The sequence below is a fragment of the Entelurus aequoreus genome, linkage group LG26 (assembly GCF_033978785.1).
Source record: "Entelurus aequoreus isolate RoL-2023_Sb linkage group LG26, RoL_Eaeq_v1.1, whole genome shotgun sequence".
NCBI lineage: Eukaryota > Metazoa > Chordata > Actinopteri > Syngnathiformes > Syngnathidae > Entelurus > Entelurus aequoreus.
Genome location: NC_084756.1, coordinates 18,912,819 through 18,928,724, shown reverse-complemented (window position 1 = coordinate 18,928,724; position 15,906 = coordinate 18,912,819). Strand labels below are relative to the sequence as shown.

General features: G+C 40.0%; 1 protein-coding gene and 1 long non-coding RNA gene across 3 annotated transcripts in view; one reads left to right on the top strand and one right to left on the bottom strand.

Annotated features, from left to right (window-relative positions):
- Window positions 1-15,906, top strand: part of LOC133643076 (uncharacterized) — a 34,008-nt gene that overhangs the window by 7,969 nt on the left and 10,133 nt on the right. Inside the window, exon 2 of the long non-coding RNA XR_009824647.1 lies at window positions 9,079-9,199. This is a non-coding gene — a long non-coding RNA (uncharacterized LOC133643076). The remainder of the gene's footprint in view (window positions 1-9,078; window positions 9,200-15,906) is intronic.
- The window catches only part of slc6a11b (solute carrier family 6 member 11b), a 78,575-nt gene continuing 67,489 nt past the window's right edge, over window positions 4,821-15,906 (bottom strand). Inside the window, exons 12-15 of one of the 2 annotated variants that reach the window (XM_062037485.1) lie at window positions 13,150-13,252; window positions 12,862-12,962; window positions 9,092-9,262; window positions 4,821-7,485 (exon numbers count right to left, since the gene is read on the bottom strand). In XM_062037485.1, the coding sequence (XP_061893469.1) occupies window positions 7,342-7,485; window positions 9,092-9,262; window positions 12,862-12,962; window positions 13,150-13,252 (519 nt within the window). In that variant the 3' untranslated portion in view covers window positions 4,821-7,341. Of the gene's footprint in view, window positions 7,486-9,091; window positions 9,263-12,861; window positions 12,963-13,149; window positions 13,253-15,906 lie in introns of those variants that run through there. The other variant, XR_009824646.1, reaches the window with a different exon arrangement.

Sequence of the window (15,906 nt, the reverse complement as noted above, 5' to 3'; positions counted from 1 at the left end):
CCGCATTAAAATACAGTAGCGTAGTAGGCCTAAGTATCGATTAAAAAAACAAGGCATAGGTTTTACTTAGCAAGTGTATTTAACATTTTAGCCATTGTAACAATTGACACAGTTTGAACAGTAACACTGTGTTTGAATATAGGGAAATAAAACAATGTACTTTCACCAAGTGTTTCTTTGGCGTACCAGTAGATGGAGTCCGCGTACCGCTAGTCGGAGAATCACTGATCTAGACCACAAGGAAGTGTTTTAAATGTAGATTAAAATCATCATAGGTCCCCTTTAATAGAAGATACAAGTGATGTTATGTGTTAATTACATTTATATGTATTTTACATATGTAAAACACTGTAAAGTGGGCATTTTTCTCTATATATTTTTGGTGTCTTGAACAGATTAATTACTGTAGATTTTCTTACAATTCAGTCTTCTTTTTAGAACGGATCACTGTCCAAAAACGGCCAAAAAACTGTACCGTATTTTGAATTCCGTACATGATCATATTTGGACAATTTAGGTTAAGGCAATATTGATAAGGTTTCATAGATCGAATATGACATATTTGGGGGACTCCAACTCTTTACATCTTAGGCCCTGTCTACATTAAGCCGGATAATTCCTTAAACCAGGGGTGTCAAACTCATTTTTAGATCGGGGGCCACATGGAGAAAAATCTACTCCCAAGTGGGCCGGACTGGTAAAATCACGGCACGATAACTTAAAAATAAAGACAACTTCAAATTGTTTTCTTTGTTTAAAAATAGAACAAGGACATTATGAAAATGTACAAATCATAATGTTGTTGTTGTTTTTTTTTTACACTTACATGTTGCGGTTAATAGTAATCTATCTTTATTTGTCGTTATTTGTACTTTCTGTATAAATTATGTGATAATGTTCATCAGTCAACTCAGTGATGTTAATTTTCCATCTATCAAGATTAAAAAAATAATATCAAAATCAAATTACAGGATGTTATTTATGTAGTTTGCTCATTTTCCTCAACTGGTGCATTAACATCATGTGTTTTTTTTTTTTTTTTACATATCTAGCATCATCTACAAAGATACACATAATTGCTATTGCGACATCTAGTGGACACATTTAGAACAGCGGTTTCTTTCATTCAAAAATTTCGGCTCATTTTAATAGTTAGCAAACTCATCCCGCGGGCCGGATAAAACCTGTTCGCGGGCCTGATCCGGCCCTCGAGCCGTACATTTGATGCACCTGACTTAAATGAATAATTATTTAGCCTAAGCCTCGTTTCGGCCACACTAACCCATCGTTTAAGGTTCCCCTCCATGGATAATTGCGCCATCTATTTCTTGAATCTCCGGCTCTTACCACGAATTGATTTACATAGACTCCGACTTAAACAAGTTGAAAAACTTATTCGGGTGTTACCATTTAGTGGTCAATTGTACGGAATATGTACTTCACTGTGCAATCTACTAATAACAGTTTCAATCGATCAATCAAAAGCTTTGTATGGACTCATTGATCGTTTATAAACTGAGTTCGGAGAGGAAGTGACGCCAGAAAGACTGTTTTCCTAACTCTGAGGTAACCACTGGAAAGATGGAGGCGAGTCATCCAGACATGTCCGTGTGTCCTTCCTTTACATGTACAGACGCTTGTGGAAATCACACATGAATACCTTAAGACAGGGGTGTCAAAGTCATTGTAGCTCAGGGGCCGCATGGAGGAAAATCTATTCCCACGTGGGTCGGACGAGTAAAAAATCATGGCATGATAACTTTAGAAATACAACTAGGACAAGTTCAGATTGTTTTATTTGTTTTACTTCGGCCCAAAATAGAACAAGCAAATAATCCTCTTGACAAAACACTTCAAGTTAGTTCAATTCTGAAGGAAAACAGCCCGTCTGGGATTCAGCATAAATACAAATGATTCTATGTTTTAATTACCTCATTTGTCATTTCCATTATTCACTTTCTTTCAATTTGCACGGAAGACAATACTTTTCACAGAACTATATCAATGTGTAGTGTCTCATGCGGCATTTTAAGGGTTTGTTTTGAAGCCCCACTTTACCGTGTTGGCTGTGGTGCTTTGGAAAACATGCTAGTATACATGCATGTAATACAAATATCCTCAAAGTTGCATCATCGTTCAACAATCTATCACTTACAATTAGTTGCCAGGTTTCGCATCAATGTTTTGCTTAAAGGTGGCCATGTTTTTCAACAAATCTTGCTAAAATCAGTCTCCCAAAGGTGTCTACCAAATTTGGCACTGGTTGAGCTTAAACCCTAAAGGTACATTCATTATTTTCTACGGTCCGTTGATTTGTGTGAGGAATTTTAACGTATAGGTCAAACTCCGGGGCTGCCATGTAACTATTCGCTTGCCTAGCAGAATTGCTATTGCGACATCCAGTGGACACATTTAGAACAGCAGTTTATTTAATTGAGAAATGCAGCTCAATTTTCCACTTGGCGAACTCCTCTCGCAGCCGGATTGAACCTGTTCGTCCACATGTTTGATATGCCTGCCTTAAGAGAAAGAAACACGCGATTGCAGCTATTTGGGATATGACGCATTTCAGACGGCAACATGGCAATGTTGAGCGACGGTTTTGGATAAGGCTTGGAAGAACGGCAGCCTGGTGGGATATGTTTGTCAAGGAGTGTGTTGTGCCACAGGAACGGCAAGAGAACTTTCGAAAGTCCAGGTCAGCTGTGATTCTACTTAGCGAAAAACTTTGTCCATTTGTTGAAGGAGAGACAACAAGAATGCGGGCTCCCGTGGATGTATTACTTTGCCAACGAGGGTAGACTACGGAAATTCATGAAATCCTTTAAGCGCTTGGTCCTGCCCCACCTCAAGGACATCCCCGCCCCCCTCCTGGACCCACTGCAGTTCGCCTATAGAGCCAACAGGTCTGTGGATGATGCAGTGAACCTGGCCCTCCACTTCATCCTGGAGCATCTGGACTCCCCAGGAACCTACGCTAGGATCCTGTTTGTGGACTTCAGCTCTGCCTTCAACACCATCCTCCCTGGACTGCTACGAGACAAGTTCTACCAGCTCAGCGTGCCCGACTCCCTCTGCAGTTGGATCAATGACTTCCTGACAGACCGAAGACAGCACGTGCGGCTGGGGAAGATTGTCTCGGACAGTCGAACCACGAACACTGGTACTCCTCAGGGCTGTGTACCCTCCCCCTGGCTCTTCTCCCTGTATACAAACTGCTGCACCTCCAGTCACCAATCCGTAAAACGGCTCAAGTTTGCGGATGACACCACCCTCATCGGGCTCATCTCGAATGGCGATTAGTCCGCCTACAGGAGAGAGGTGGACCGGCTGACGTCCTGGTGCAGCCTCAACAACCTGGAGCTGAACGCCCAGAAAACAGTGGAGATGATCATGGACTTCAGGAAAGTCACATCCCCACCATCCCCCCTCACCCTGATTGACTCTCTCACCCCCGTCCCCATTGTGGACTCCTTCCGTTTCTTGGGCACCACCATCACCCAAGACCTCAGGTGGGAGCCGACCATCAGCTCCCTCATCAAGAAAGCCCAGCAGAAGATGTACTTCCTGCGGCAGCTGAGGAAACTTAAGGTACCGACCGAGATGCTGGTGCAGTTTTACTCAGCCATCATAGAGTCCATCCTGACCTCCTCCATCACAGTGTGGTTCCCCGGCGCCACAGTCCAGGATAAGCATAGACTGCAGCGCATCGTACGTGCTGCTGAGAAGGTGATTGGCTGCAAGCTCCCATCCCTCCATGACTTGTTCTCCTCCAGGACCAGGAGGCGTGTGGGTCGGATCACAGCTGACTCTTCTCACCCTGGACACAAACTATTCTCCCCTCTCCCCTCAGGCAGGAGACTAGGCTCCATCCAGACCCACACCTCCCGCCACCTGAACAGTTTTTTTCCCCTCGGCCATCAGGCAAATGAACAATAACTCCTAACAGCAGCTCCTTGAATTCCTTCTAAGTCTATCTGATAGCTCAGTTACAGCTAATTTTATTACCAAATATGTGTTATATGTGTTTTATGTTACACGATTGCACCAAGAAAATTTCCTAGTTTGTGAACCCGTTCTCAAACAATGGCAATAAAACTATTCTGATTCTGATTCTGAAAACAGCGAATGCATTTGGGCTGGCAAAGCAGACTGTATCAGTTATTGTCCGCCATGTATGTACAGCGATTACTCAACGTCTAGGTCCAGAGTACATAAAGTTGTTTACTTTCACTTGTCCATTAAATATTTTGATTCATTTATGATGTCTCAGGTGTGATTCACTACAATAGGGCCCCACAGCACACTGGATTCCAGTTAATTGGAATACCACAGCACTGGATATTGTTCAGATAAGTTAAATGTAATATAAGAACTTGCACACAAAGCAACACTGGACGTGACTATGACGTGCGCATTTTTCCGCGCATGCGTATTAGGTCGCGTTGCGCCGGCGGCTGGAGGGGTGGAGGGGGTCTTAAACGGTGGCATTGTGTGTGTGGACAAGGATAAGGTTACCCTGGATAACCTTAGCTGGCTTAGGCCCCTTCTACACTGTTACCCAGGGTAAATCCCACCTAACCTTATCCTTGTCCACACACACACAATGGTCGTTTAAGACCCCCTCCCCCCCTCCGTCCGCCGGCGCAACACGACCTAGTAAGCATGCGTGGAAAATGCGCACGTCAGACACCTCCAGTGTTGCTTTGTGTGCAAGTTCTTAAATTAAATTGAACTTATCTGAACAATATCCAGTGTTGTGGTATTTCAATTAACTGGAATCCAGTGTGCTGTGGGGCCCTATTGTGGTGAATCACACCTGAGACATCATACATTAATCAAATCTTTAATGGAAAGTAAAAAATGTGATAAAGAACATTTTACACCAATCAATCTAGGTATCTAGATATCTGGTCAGGACACTCCTCACTCTTCTGCCTTCACCTTCATTGTCCATTCGTTTTTGGTGACTTTATATACTCCTGACCTAGATGAGTCCGCGACATACATGGCGGACAATAACTGATACAGTCTGCTTTGCCAGTCCAAAAGCATTCACTGTTTTCCATAGTCTTCCCTCGACGGCCAGGTAATACAAAGCACACGCTACCTTTTTTTATCACATCCACTGGAGCCCGAATTCTCGTTGTCTCTCTTTCGACAAATGGACGAAGTTTGTCGGTAAGTAGAATCACAGCTGACCTGGACATTGGAAAGTTCTCTTGCCGTCTGAGAAGTGTTGTATCACAAGTAGCTGCAATCACTTTCTCTTAAGGTATCCATGTGTGATTTCCACAAGCGTCTGTAGAGTACCAATGATTAAGGAGAAACACGGACATGTCTGGATGACTCGCCTCCATATTTCCAGTGGTTAGCTCCGAGTTACGAAATCGCTTTATTATGAAGCTGGCTGTGGCGCGTTCTTTCTGACGTCACTTCCTGTGTGGGGCGCGGTCTTTCTGGCGTCACTTCCTCTCCGAACTCAGTTTGTAAACGATCAATGAGTCCATACAAAGCTAAGAGCCGGAGTTTCAAGAAATAGACGGTGCACATACCCATGTAAAAAATTATCCAAGGAGGGTTACCTTAAACCAGTGGTTCTTAACCTTGTTGGAGGTACCGAACCCCACCAGTTTCATATGCGCATTCACCGAACCCTTCTTTAGTAAAAAATCTAATGTTTTTTCTTCTTCTTTCAAATCCAAGACAATCCATGTATATGTTTTTTTTTACTGGTGCAGAAAATTAACCGTGCATGAACATCACCTTGTTCAAAGAACAAAACCAACACAGTGCATGAACTCACAACAAATTACACACCTGCAAATCAGTGTGACTTCTGCTGTTGCCTTTGAGAGACCAGTTTAGATATGCGTGGCTTCACCTTGGCAAGTGCCACACTCATGTCATTTTCACAGCAAAGTCTGTTCCTTTTGTTCGTTCTTATGTCCAGCATCCTCGAAAAGGATTGCTCGCAAAGACTGGGGGTATCCATAATTCGCCGATAGGGAGAAGTTGTTATTTACACGATGAGTCGGGTGTGTCTTGACCTCCGCGGCAGAGGCTCCGCCGAACCCCTGAGGCCGACTCACCGAACCCCTAGGGTTCGATCGAACCCAGGTTAAGAACCACTGCCTTAAACGATGATTTAGTGTGGCCGAAACGGGGCTTAGGCTAAACAATTATTCGTTTTAAGGGGTTATCCGGCTTAGTGTAGACATAGCCTTAGTGTAGAAGGGGCTTCAAGTAGCATCACAGTGAGATAAAATGTGCTTTTTGCCTTCACCTTCATTGTCCATTCGTTTTTTGGTGACTTTGTACACTCTGGATCTAGACGTTGAGTCTGCGACATACATGGCGGACAATAACTGATACAGTCTGCTTTGCCAGTCCAAATGCATTCGCCGTTTTCTGTAGTCTTCCCTTGACGGCCAAGTAATACAAAGCACACGCTACCTTTTTTTTTTTCAAATCACATCCACGGGTGCCCGCATTCTCTTCGTCTCTCCTTCAACAAATGGATGAAGTTTTTCGGGTGCAGTCTTTCTGGCGTCGCTTCCTCTCCGAACTCAGTTTGAAATTATCCAAGGAGGGGGACCTTAAACGATGATTTAGTGTGGCCGAAACGGGGCTTAGGGTAAATATTTATTCGTTTAAGGGCTTATCCGGCTTAATGTTGACATAGCCTTTGTGTAGAAGGGGTCTGTTTTGCATTGGTACTCATAGTACATAGAGTGTAACTTATTTTGCAATGTTTCAGAAAAAAAAAAAAAACATTTGTGGGAGTGGGCAATATTGCTCTCTATTTACAATGTTTTGACTAGAAATTAAACATAATTGTCAACAATTGAAATGATAAACAGTGTTTTACTGCTGCCCTCCTATGGTCAAATGGCAGTATCCTCTATCACACAGCTGCTACAGTTTAGACATGTGGGTACCTGCTCCCTTACAGGGAGGTTGCACTGCACTTTACAAAGACGCTGCCAGCCTTTTTGCAACACAACAGTGTTGTTTCTAAAAGGCACAGTCACTACTGACACCATAATCTTACGTCATCCAATAGACTTTCAACTATTACATGGTTAGCAATAGACAGTCTGCTTTAGTGACAGAGTTAAAAAATAACAATAAAAAGAACCAACACACGTGTTATCAAAAATTGTGCAAAAACAAAAGCAGACTACATAATTTGTGGTCACATTTTTTTTTTCTTTTTACAAAATCAAAACAACCCTTTTGTATTATGTGTTTCGTGTTTCAGTAATGGCAGGTTTGTCGTGTTTCTTAAGGGTTGAAAATAGGCTTGAGGCAGACGTCGCGGTCAGTCAGACAAGTCAGTTAGAAATGTGTTTCCTTCTCCGAGACGGTGGATATTTTCCCATCAGCCTTGAGTTTGGCGTCATTGGCGGCGTACGGACTGAGGGCGGCGAGCTTCCCTCGCATCTTCAGGTCCGGGCTGGGTGTTGTCAACTTCTTCATTCTCTGCAAGGGGTGGGGGAAGATAGGGAGGTGAGCTGGTTCTGTGCTTGTTAAGGTTGTGCGGATCGATACTGAAATATCGATACCGCCGATACAAGATCTTTTATGCTCTAATATTGATTCTTAAATCAAAATAGATACTTTTGTTCAGGGGTGCCCAAACTTTTTCAGCCAAGGCCAGCATACTAAAAAGTTGAAGTATGCAGAAGCCATATTGATATATTTGTTATTTAAACAATGCTGAAAACAGATAGTGTGAGCTTTGTAGTGATGGTGACTAAGATGTCAGCTGTTTTTCCAATACATATCGATTGTTTCGCTCTTTTTTTCTTATTTTAGTTTTTTTCCCCCATTTAAGAAAAGAATAAAATGATTAATTACACATTTAGCAGTGTTTATTATGGTTGTTGTAATTTTTCAAATTAATTAATAAGTTAGCATTTTGTTTTTTATTAACTAACTTTGTTGATTTGTATGTATTTTATTTTTATTATGAAAGCTTCTAATATTTTAGATTAGGGGTATATATATATATATATATATATATATATATATATATATATATATATATATATATAGATGTATAGATATAAAAATATATATATATAGATATATAGATATATATAGATATATAGATATAAAAATATATATATAGATATATATATATAATATATATAGATAGATAGATATTTACAGCATGTATACAAAACGTTGATGGATGTTTTTAGAGCGCTTTATTGGCGGACTAGAGCAAATCCAATTACCTCAATTGTTAGCTGACTCTTGCCAGCATTTATTTATGAGGGAGAATGTATACAAAAAAAAAAGTGTGCTTGTTTTACATAAAGATTGTGAATTTCAAAAAAGTGCAGTTTCTCTTTAACTATGATTGAGTCATGTCCCTGAATGAGCACCGTGCAGTATAAAATTTACTGTAAATTACATTATTTAATTACAGAAAGAGTCCTATACATTGATCTGATTGCATAATTAATAGATACAATTGAAAAGAATGAATACGCTCTCCTGAATACTGGAGGTCCTGGGCAGGTGTGGTTATGCGCGATTTGCGGTTCTGAGGCCGGTTGGATGTACTGCCAAATGATCTGAAGAAACGAGTTTGTCAGAAAACCAACAGATTTAGCTGAACTGCACAATTTTGTCAAGAGGAGTAGTCAAAAATTCAACCAGAAGCTTGTGGATGGCTACCAAAAGCGCCTTATTGCAGTGAAACTTGCCAAGGGATATGTAACCAAACATTAACATTGATGTATGTATACTTTTGACCCAGCAGATTTGGTCACATTTTCAGTAGACCCATAATAAATTCATAAAAGAACCAAACTTCATGAATGTTTTTTCTGACCAACAAGTATGTGCTCCAATCACTCTATCACAAAAAATAAGAGTTATAGAAATGATTGGTAATTGTGGACCATGACATTGTTTGATCGCGACTGTATGTGTTCTTGTCTTTTATAAGGGTTGTCAATGATAGGCAAAATTTGCCCTCAAAAAGTACAGTTCCCCTTTGTGTTCATTTGAAAGTAGAAATTATATCCTATAATCATGTCACCTGTAAGTGCTGTTTTGTAGGTGTATATTTTACCTCTGAGAATGTGCCGGGAGTCTTCCAGATCATCCAGATCATCCCCAGAGGGATGCACACCATGGACGACATGGCCATGAACCAGCCGATACCGTAGCCCCAGTCAGGGTAGGTGTACACGTTGTTGTACTTTAGCGGCTTGTATTTGATCAGGAAGAACAGGAAAATACCCTAAAAACGCACAAATACATGATTTTAGTTCCTGTTCCAATGATCAAAAAGGAATGTACTTGCACACTAAAAAATGTTGGGTTAAAAAATAACCCAATTATAATCCAACTGCTGGTACAGAAAAGGACGAACTCCTTATTTGAGTTTTTTTAACTCAACATTTTGGGTACATTTTTTCAACCCAACTTTTGCGTTGAATTATTTAACCAAAAAGTTGAGTTATGATCATTTTAATGTTGGGTTATTCCCAACCAAACTATTGGGTTGAATTATTTAACCCAAACGTTGAGTTATGCTAACTCAATGTTGGTTGATTCATAACCCAACTATTGGGTTGAATTTATTTTACACAAAAGCTAAGTTATGCTCACTACAATGTTGGGTTATTCCAAACCCTGTAACGAGGGGGTCACATTTTACTGCACGGATCATTCCCCCAAGATGCAGCAGGAACTCCGGAGGCGAGGTGCAGGTGAGACATTGATTTATTATCCATGAATCATGCAAAAATACAAAAAGACAGAAAAGAGTGCCGATTGCGTGGGCGCTATGGCGAAGCTTAGCACAGGAACAGGAATCAAAGAACGTAGAAATACTTAACGTAACGGGTTGCATGGAAGCATAATAGAAGATGTCGTCAATGTTGCGTAGTGCAAACAAGGAAGCCAGACTGACTGTGGCGAAAAACAGGAATAAGGAGCTCTCTGATTAGTGCCCAGGAGCAGGTGAGCGTCCCGAACACTAATCAGAGGCAGGTGAAACTAATCTGCAGTCACGGCAAGTAAAACACAGACCCAGGGGTGCTGAAAACAGAACTGAGGTAGTCAAACTAACAGAACAAAACATGATCCGGGCAACGGATCATAACAAACCCAACTATTGGGTTGCGCAATCTAGCGCTCGTTGACCCAATAGTGTAAATGATACTCCTGGTTTGTCCTACTCCTTCACAACTACTGATCAAAATGATTTGTATTCCATTAAAATATACTCAAAAGCAAGATATGAGTGACATTTTCTTTTACAAGAATTGCAGTTTATGGTCATAGTAGTCCTACACAGCATGCTAAAATATTTTCAAGTACATAAGATGTGTGATAGTAAATAATGTTAATGAGATTAATCCTTAATAACATTCCCTTCAAGAAAAAACAACCCAAAAATGGTTCATAGTTTTGAAAAGCAAGAAATGTAGTTAAAATAATACCCTTATTACCCCAAAAATGGATTGCTCTTGTGGAGAATGCATACATTTTTAAGAGTTCTTTCTTTATTCATAGTCATGTTTAAAGCAGTTAATAGTTTCCCATGTGGACACTTTGTGCGTTTTCCTTTTGTTCGCTAGTAAACTCTGTTTCACCTTGAATGTCTATTGGGAGTATAATGTACTCCCTTTTTACCTTATCAGTTTAGAACAATAAGGCTGTATTTCTTTCTGGGCGGGAGGGGGCTGTTTTCATACTAAATAAGCTGACTCTTTCCATTTGATTTTCAGACCGCTTCTTGATGCTGATATTACCGCATTTGTAAGGACTGGTCACCTAAATATTCTCCATTCTCCATCCCTATTCACAGCACATTCTACAGAGGCACTATAGAGAGCCTACTGACCAACTGCATCTCTGTCTGGACTGGAGCCTGCAGTGCCTCAGACTGGAGAACTCTGCAGAGAGTGGTGAGGACGCCGGAAAAGACCATCAGGACTCCCCTTCCTCCTATCCGGGAAATCGCAAAAAGCCGCTGCCTGACCAGGGCTCAGAAAATATGTAGAGACTCCTCCCACCCCACCAAGGATTGTTTTCACTGCTGGACTCTAGAAAGAGGTTCCGCAGCCTCTGTAGCAGAACCTCTAGGTTCTGTAACAGCTTCTTCCCTCAGGCAATAAGACTCTTGAACGCCATCCATAAATGTGGATGCATATGGAAGAGTACAATATATTGATCAGTACAGTAATCTATTTATTTACTGTATATCTGCACATTATTGCTCTTTTATCCTGCACTACAACGAGCTAATGCAACAACATTTGGTTCTTATCTGTACTGTAAAGTTCAAATTTGAATGACAATAAAAGGAAGTCTAAGTCTTAAAACTTGGTAATATTGCTATTCTGTCTTGATGGTGCTTCTTACTCAATGTATACACTTTATTGCCGAAAGTATTTGGCCACCCATCCAAATGATCAGAATCAGGTGTCCTAATCACTTGGCCCGGCCATAGGTGTATACAATCAAGCACTTAGGCATGGAGGCTGTTTCTACAAACATTTGTGAAAGAATGGGCCGCTCTCAGGAGCTCAGTGATTTCCAGCGTGGAACTGTCATAGGATGCCACCTGTGCATAAAGGTCCATAAAGACATGGATGACAGTGTCTGGTGTGGATGAACTTGACTGGCCTGCACAGAGTCCTGACCTGAACCCGGTAGAACACCTTTTGGATGAATTAGAACGGAGACTGAGAGCCAGGCCTTCTCGACCAACATCCGTGTGTGACCTCACCAATGCGCTTTTGGAATAATGGTGGAAAATTCCTATAAACACACTCTGCAACCTTGTAGACAGCCTTCCCAAAAGAGTTGATGCTGTAATAGCTGCAAAAGGTGGACCGACATCATATTGAACCCTATGGGTTAGGAATGGGATGCAGTGTTTCCCATAAACTGCCAAGATACCTGTGGCGGTGGAACGTGGCTATGGGCGTGGTCACCATGACATCATGGAGTAATTTGCATAATGTACTACAATGATATGATTTTCTCTAAAAAGGCTCACAAAATGTATACTTACTAATTAATAACAGTTTTGTTTTAAATGTCCATCCATCCATTTTACAATATAATTAAAACACTTTATGTACATATTTATATACAGATTTGAACAATAAGTTATTCACTGAAATACATTTATTAATTGTGGTTCTTACAAAAAATATATCTTATAAAATATAAAAGCTAAAATGTCTCTTAAAGCTCTGCCCCTTTAATTAGTGCATACTAAATAATTCAACTTTAGCCTACTACTACAACCATATTATTTACCAGCAACATAAAGTGAAACAGAGGCAGAGGTGTCCTGCCACAGTCAGTAACAAATAAACAGAAAACAGTAGTGGTCAAGTACAAATAAGGCAACAAGAGAAGTATCCTACACTTCTCTTTTGTAAAGTAAATCTGAACAGCCTATATGGGCATCTACATCAACTATATGATTTGCCTGAGAAGCTGGACAGGACAAAACAAATAAAAATAAAAATAAAAAAAATAAAATAAAATAAAATCTATTTGTGGCGGACGTAATTATTTCGTGGCGGGCCGCCACAAATAAATGAATGTTTGGGAAACACTGGGATGGCACTTTAAGTTCATATGTGAGCCAAGGCAGGTGGCAAAATACTTTTGGTTATATAGTGTATGTCATCCGAAAAAACTTGGGATTGACCGGTGTGTTTTATTCCCTGAGAGGAAGACCGGTCCTGACGCACCACTCTTCATAAAAATAACCTCAACACTTGCAACTCATAAATTGGGTTATCAAAATAACCCAGCATTTTTTTAGTGTGTGTGTGTGTGTGTGTGTGGCAGTGTTGGTGGTGAACTCACAGCACAGATGCCCGGGGTCAAGATCATCCAGCACCATTTGATGAAGAAGACGGGCTTGTAGCCAATCATGTCCTCGATGTTGGAGTAGAATCTGTCACTTCCTGAAAACAGACACCTGTCACTCCTCCTTTGGCCTCACAATATTGACAAGACGTATCTGCAAGGCCTAACTGTGGACGATTCTTGTGGGTCATCCTAATCTCCAGCAGAGGGCGTAGTTGCCACTGGCCTGTTTTTTCCTCTGCACGTCAACATTGCTTTGGCTACAAGACACTGTTATCATCTTACCATACACCCATCCAATGCATATGGACTCGAAGATGGCCACAAACAGCAAGCACATGCCGCTGGCGGCGTACGAGTCGAAGAGCTGAAAGACATACATCCCGCCCTGTTGGGAGAGAAGACGCGTGTCACTTCTCAGTCACAATGATGCCAGTCTCAGTGGCACGGTAGCAAACTGAAAGGCATTTTATAGGCCAATCCACCCAAATCTCCACAGTGAAGGACCATAAAAACGCATGTAAAAACACATTTGAAAAAGGTGAAAATCTGGCATAATCCACAAGTCACATGGTCCACAAAAAGTTGCATTATTTAGATCCTCCGCAGGCCATAGTACATCTAAAAGTAACTAGACCTTTATGTTAGTTTTTCTGTATTTCCAAGGATATGTCAAATATAACAGAGGAGGTTTAAAATCTCAGAACATTGATTTTTGACGTTGTTTGTTTTTAAAATACATTGTTGAAGCTATTGTCCCGATACCAATATTTTGATACTTTTCTAAATAAAGGGGACCACAAAAAATGGCATTATTGGCTTCATTTTAACAAGAAATCATAGGGTACATTAAACATGTTTCTTATTGCAAGTGTGTCCTTAAATAAAATAGTGAACATACAAGACAACCTGTCTTTTAGTAGTAAGTGAACAAACAAAGGCTCATAATTTAGCTGCTGACATATGCAGTAACATATTGTAATTTTCCATTCTATTATTTTGTCAACATTATTAAGGACAAGTGGTAAAAAATTAACTATTAATCGACTTGTTCATTTACTGTTTATCTGCTTACTTTCTTTTTTAACATGTTCTATCTACACTTCTGTTAAAATGTAATAATCTTCTGTTGTTTGGATGCTTTACATTAGTTTTAGATGATACCACAGGTTTGGGTATCAATCCGATACCAAGTCGTTACAGGATCATACATTGGTCATATTCAAAGTCCTAGTGTCCAGGGACATATTTCCTAAGTATATAAACATGATATGAATTTTTTTTAAAAACGAAAATTGTTATGCCAAAAAATAATCGACGTAATCATAGTAGTATCGACTATATACACTACTGTACTTGGTATCATTACAGTGTAGATCCATCAATGGTGTTTGTTTACATTTTAAAGTGTGTAGTGAAGCATGTTGCATTTCCTAAGTATTATTGTTTTGTTAATTATATATATATATATATATATATATATATATATATATATATATATATATATATATATATATATATATATATAATAAATCATAGAGCAACTACGCCCCCTTGTGGTCTGTGCCGTCTACTCCCTCTGCAAACATAACAGTTGCGTTTATATTTTTGTGCAGTATATTTATATATTGAAGAAATGTAAATAATTAATCAGCTATGAAAAAAGTAATATCATTAAAAAAATGCTGGCATACACCAAAACAAATTAATTAAAATTGCCATGTAAAATAGCTAATGCTAATCGGGAATATGTATATGGCATATCCAATGTAAATTATCATCGAGCTATCACATTTTGAAAAGTGGAGCATTCATAAGGCATGCTTACTTTTTATTATCCATAGGGAGTCCGGCTAAGTGCTTGAGTGCCCTTTTAATCACCAAACGCTTGAACCAGTGCCGACCGAGTCTGCACTTGCAACAAAGGTAACGGATATACCGTTGGAATTTACATGAATCGGTACCCGGTTGTACCTATAAAATTTGCGGTCAGCACCTGTAAAAGTAGAGCATTCGGTACCCATCACTAGTCTTATCAGATTTACAGTCGAAAAGGATGCTATCGCCAAATAATAAATAAAGGACTATACTCTTCGGTTGACAAATCACTGCATATCAGATGCAAATACTGAGTGTCCCTTTGGGCCTGTTGCCAGCAAAAATGATTTTCTTTTTAGAAATGTAATATTTCAGAAGCAATACACTAAAACGTGCAGTACCAGTAAAGCTCACACCCTGCATTGACTAAGGACAGCTTCTCTGTTCCACTGAAAGAGCCTTCATGAATAGAATCTCCCATTAATCCAAGAGCAGGTACTACATCAGAGCTGCGGTCTCGTAACAGAAAATGCTCAGTATATCAGCCTGATATTGAAATATACCATTTTCCAAGGGAGCTTTTTTAAACGCACTCATGTGGTAACTATTTGGTGGCAAAGTAGGCATCCTTTAAACGTGTCAGAATAAATATTGGGCACCCTGATGTACTAGTGACATGTCAATGGGAACGAGTAAGATTAATGGCGCCATGAGGACAAATTGTCTTCAAATTACTCCTGTAAAGAACAAATAGTGCCGTTTATTGCAAAGACTGACTGTAGTGCGGTGTAGCGAGTTATGTTTAATGGCACTTATGGAGCCTGTAGAGTAGATAATGGTTGAAGTGGAGGTGAATGGAGTGTAGGCGTTTATAGAAATGAGAATCTTTGAGAAGAGGGTTTAGTGGGTTGCTCGGATAATATAAGGAACTGCAGCAAGAAGGTTATAAAAGCATGATGCTGTAAGCTGTATATATAGTCGTGGTCAAAAGTTTGCATACACTTGTAAAGAACATAATGTCATGGCTGTCTTTGAGTTTCCAATCATTTCTACAACTCTTATTGTTTTGTGATAGAATTATCGGAGCACATAATTGTTGGTCACAAAAAAGTTTGGTTATGAATTTATTATGGGTCTACTGAAAATATGACCAAATCTGCTGGGTCAAAAGTGGACTTGTTTCTTCAGCATTGTCCACACGTTTAAGTCAGGACTTTGGGAAGG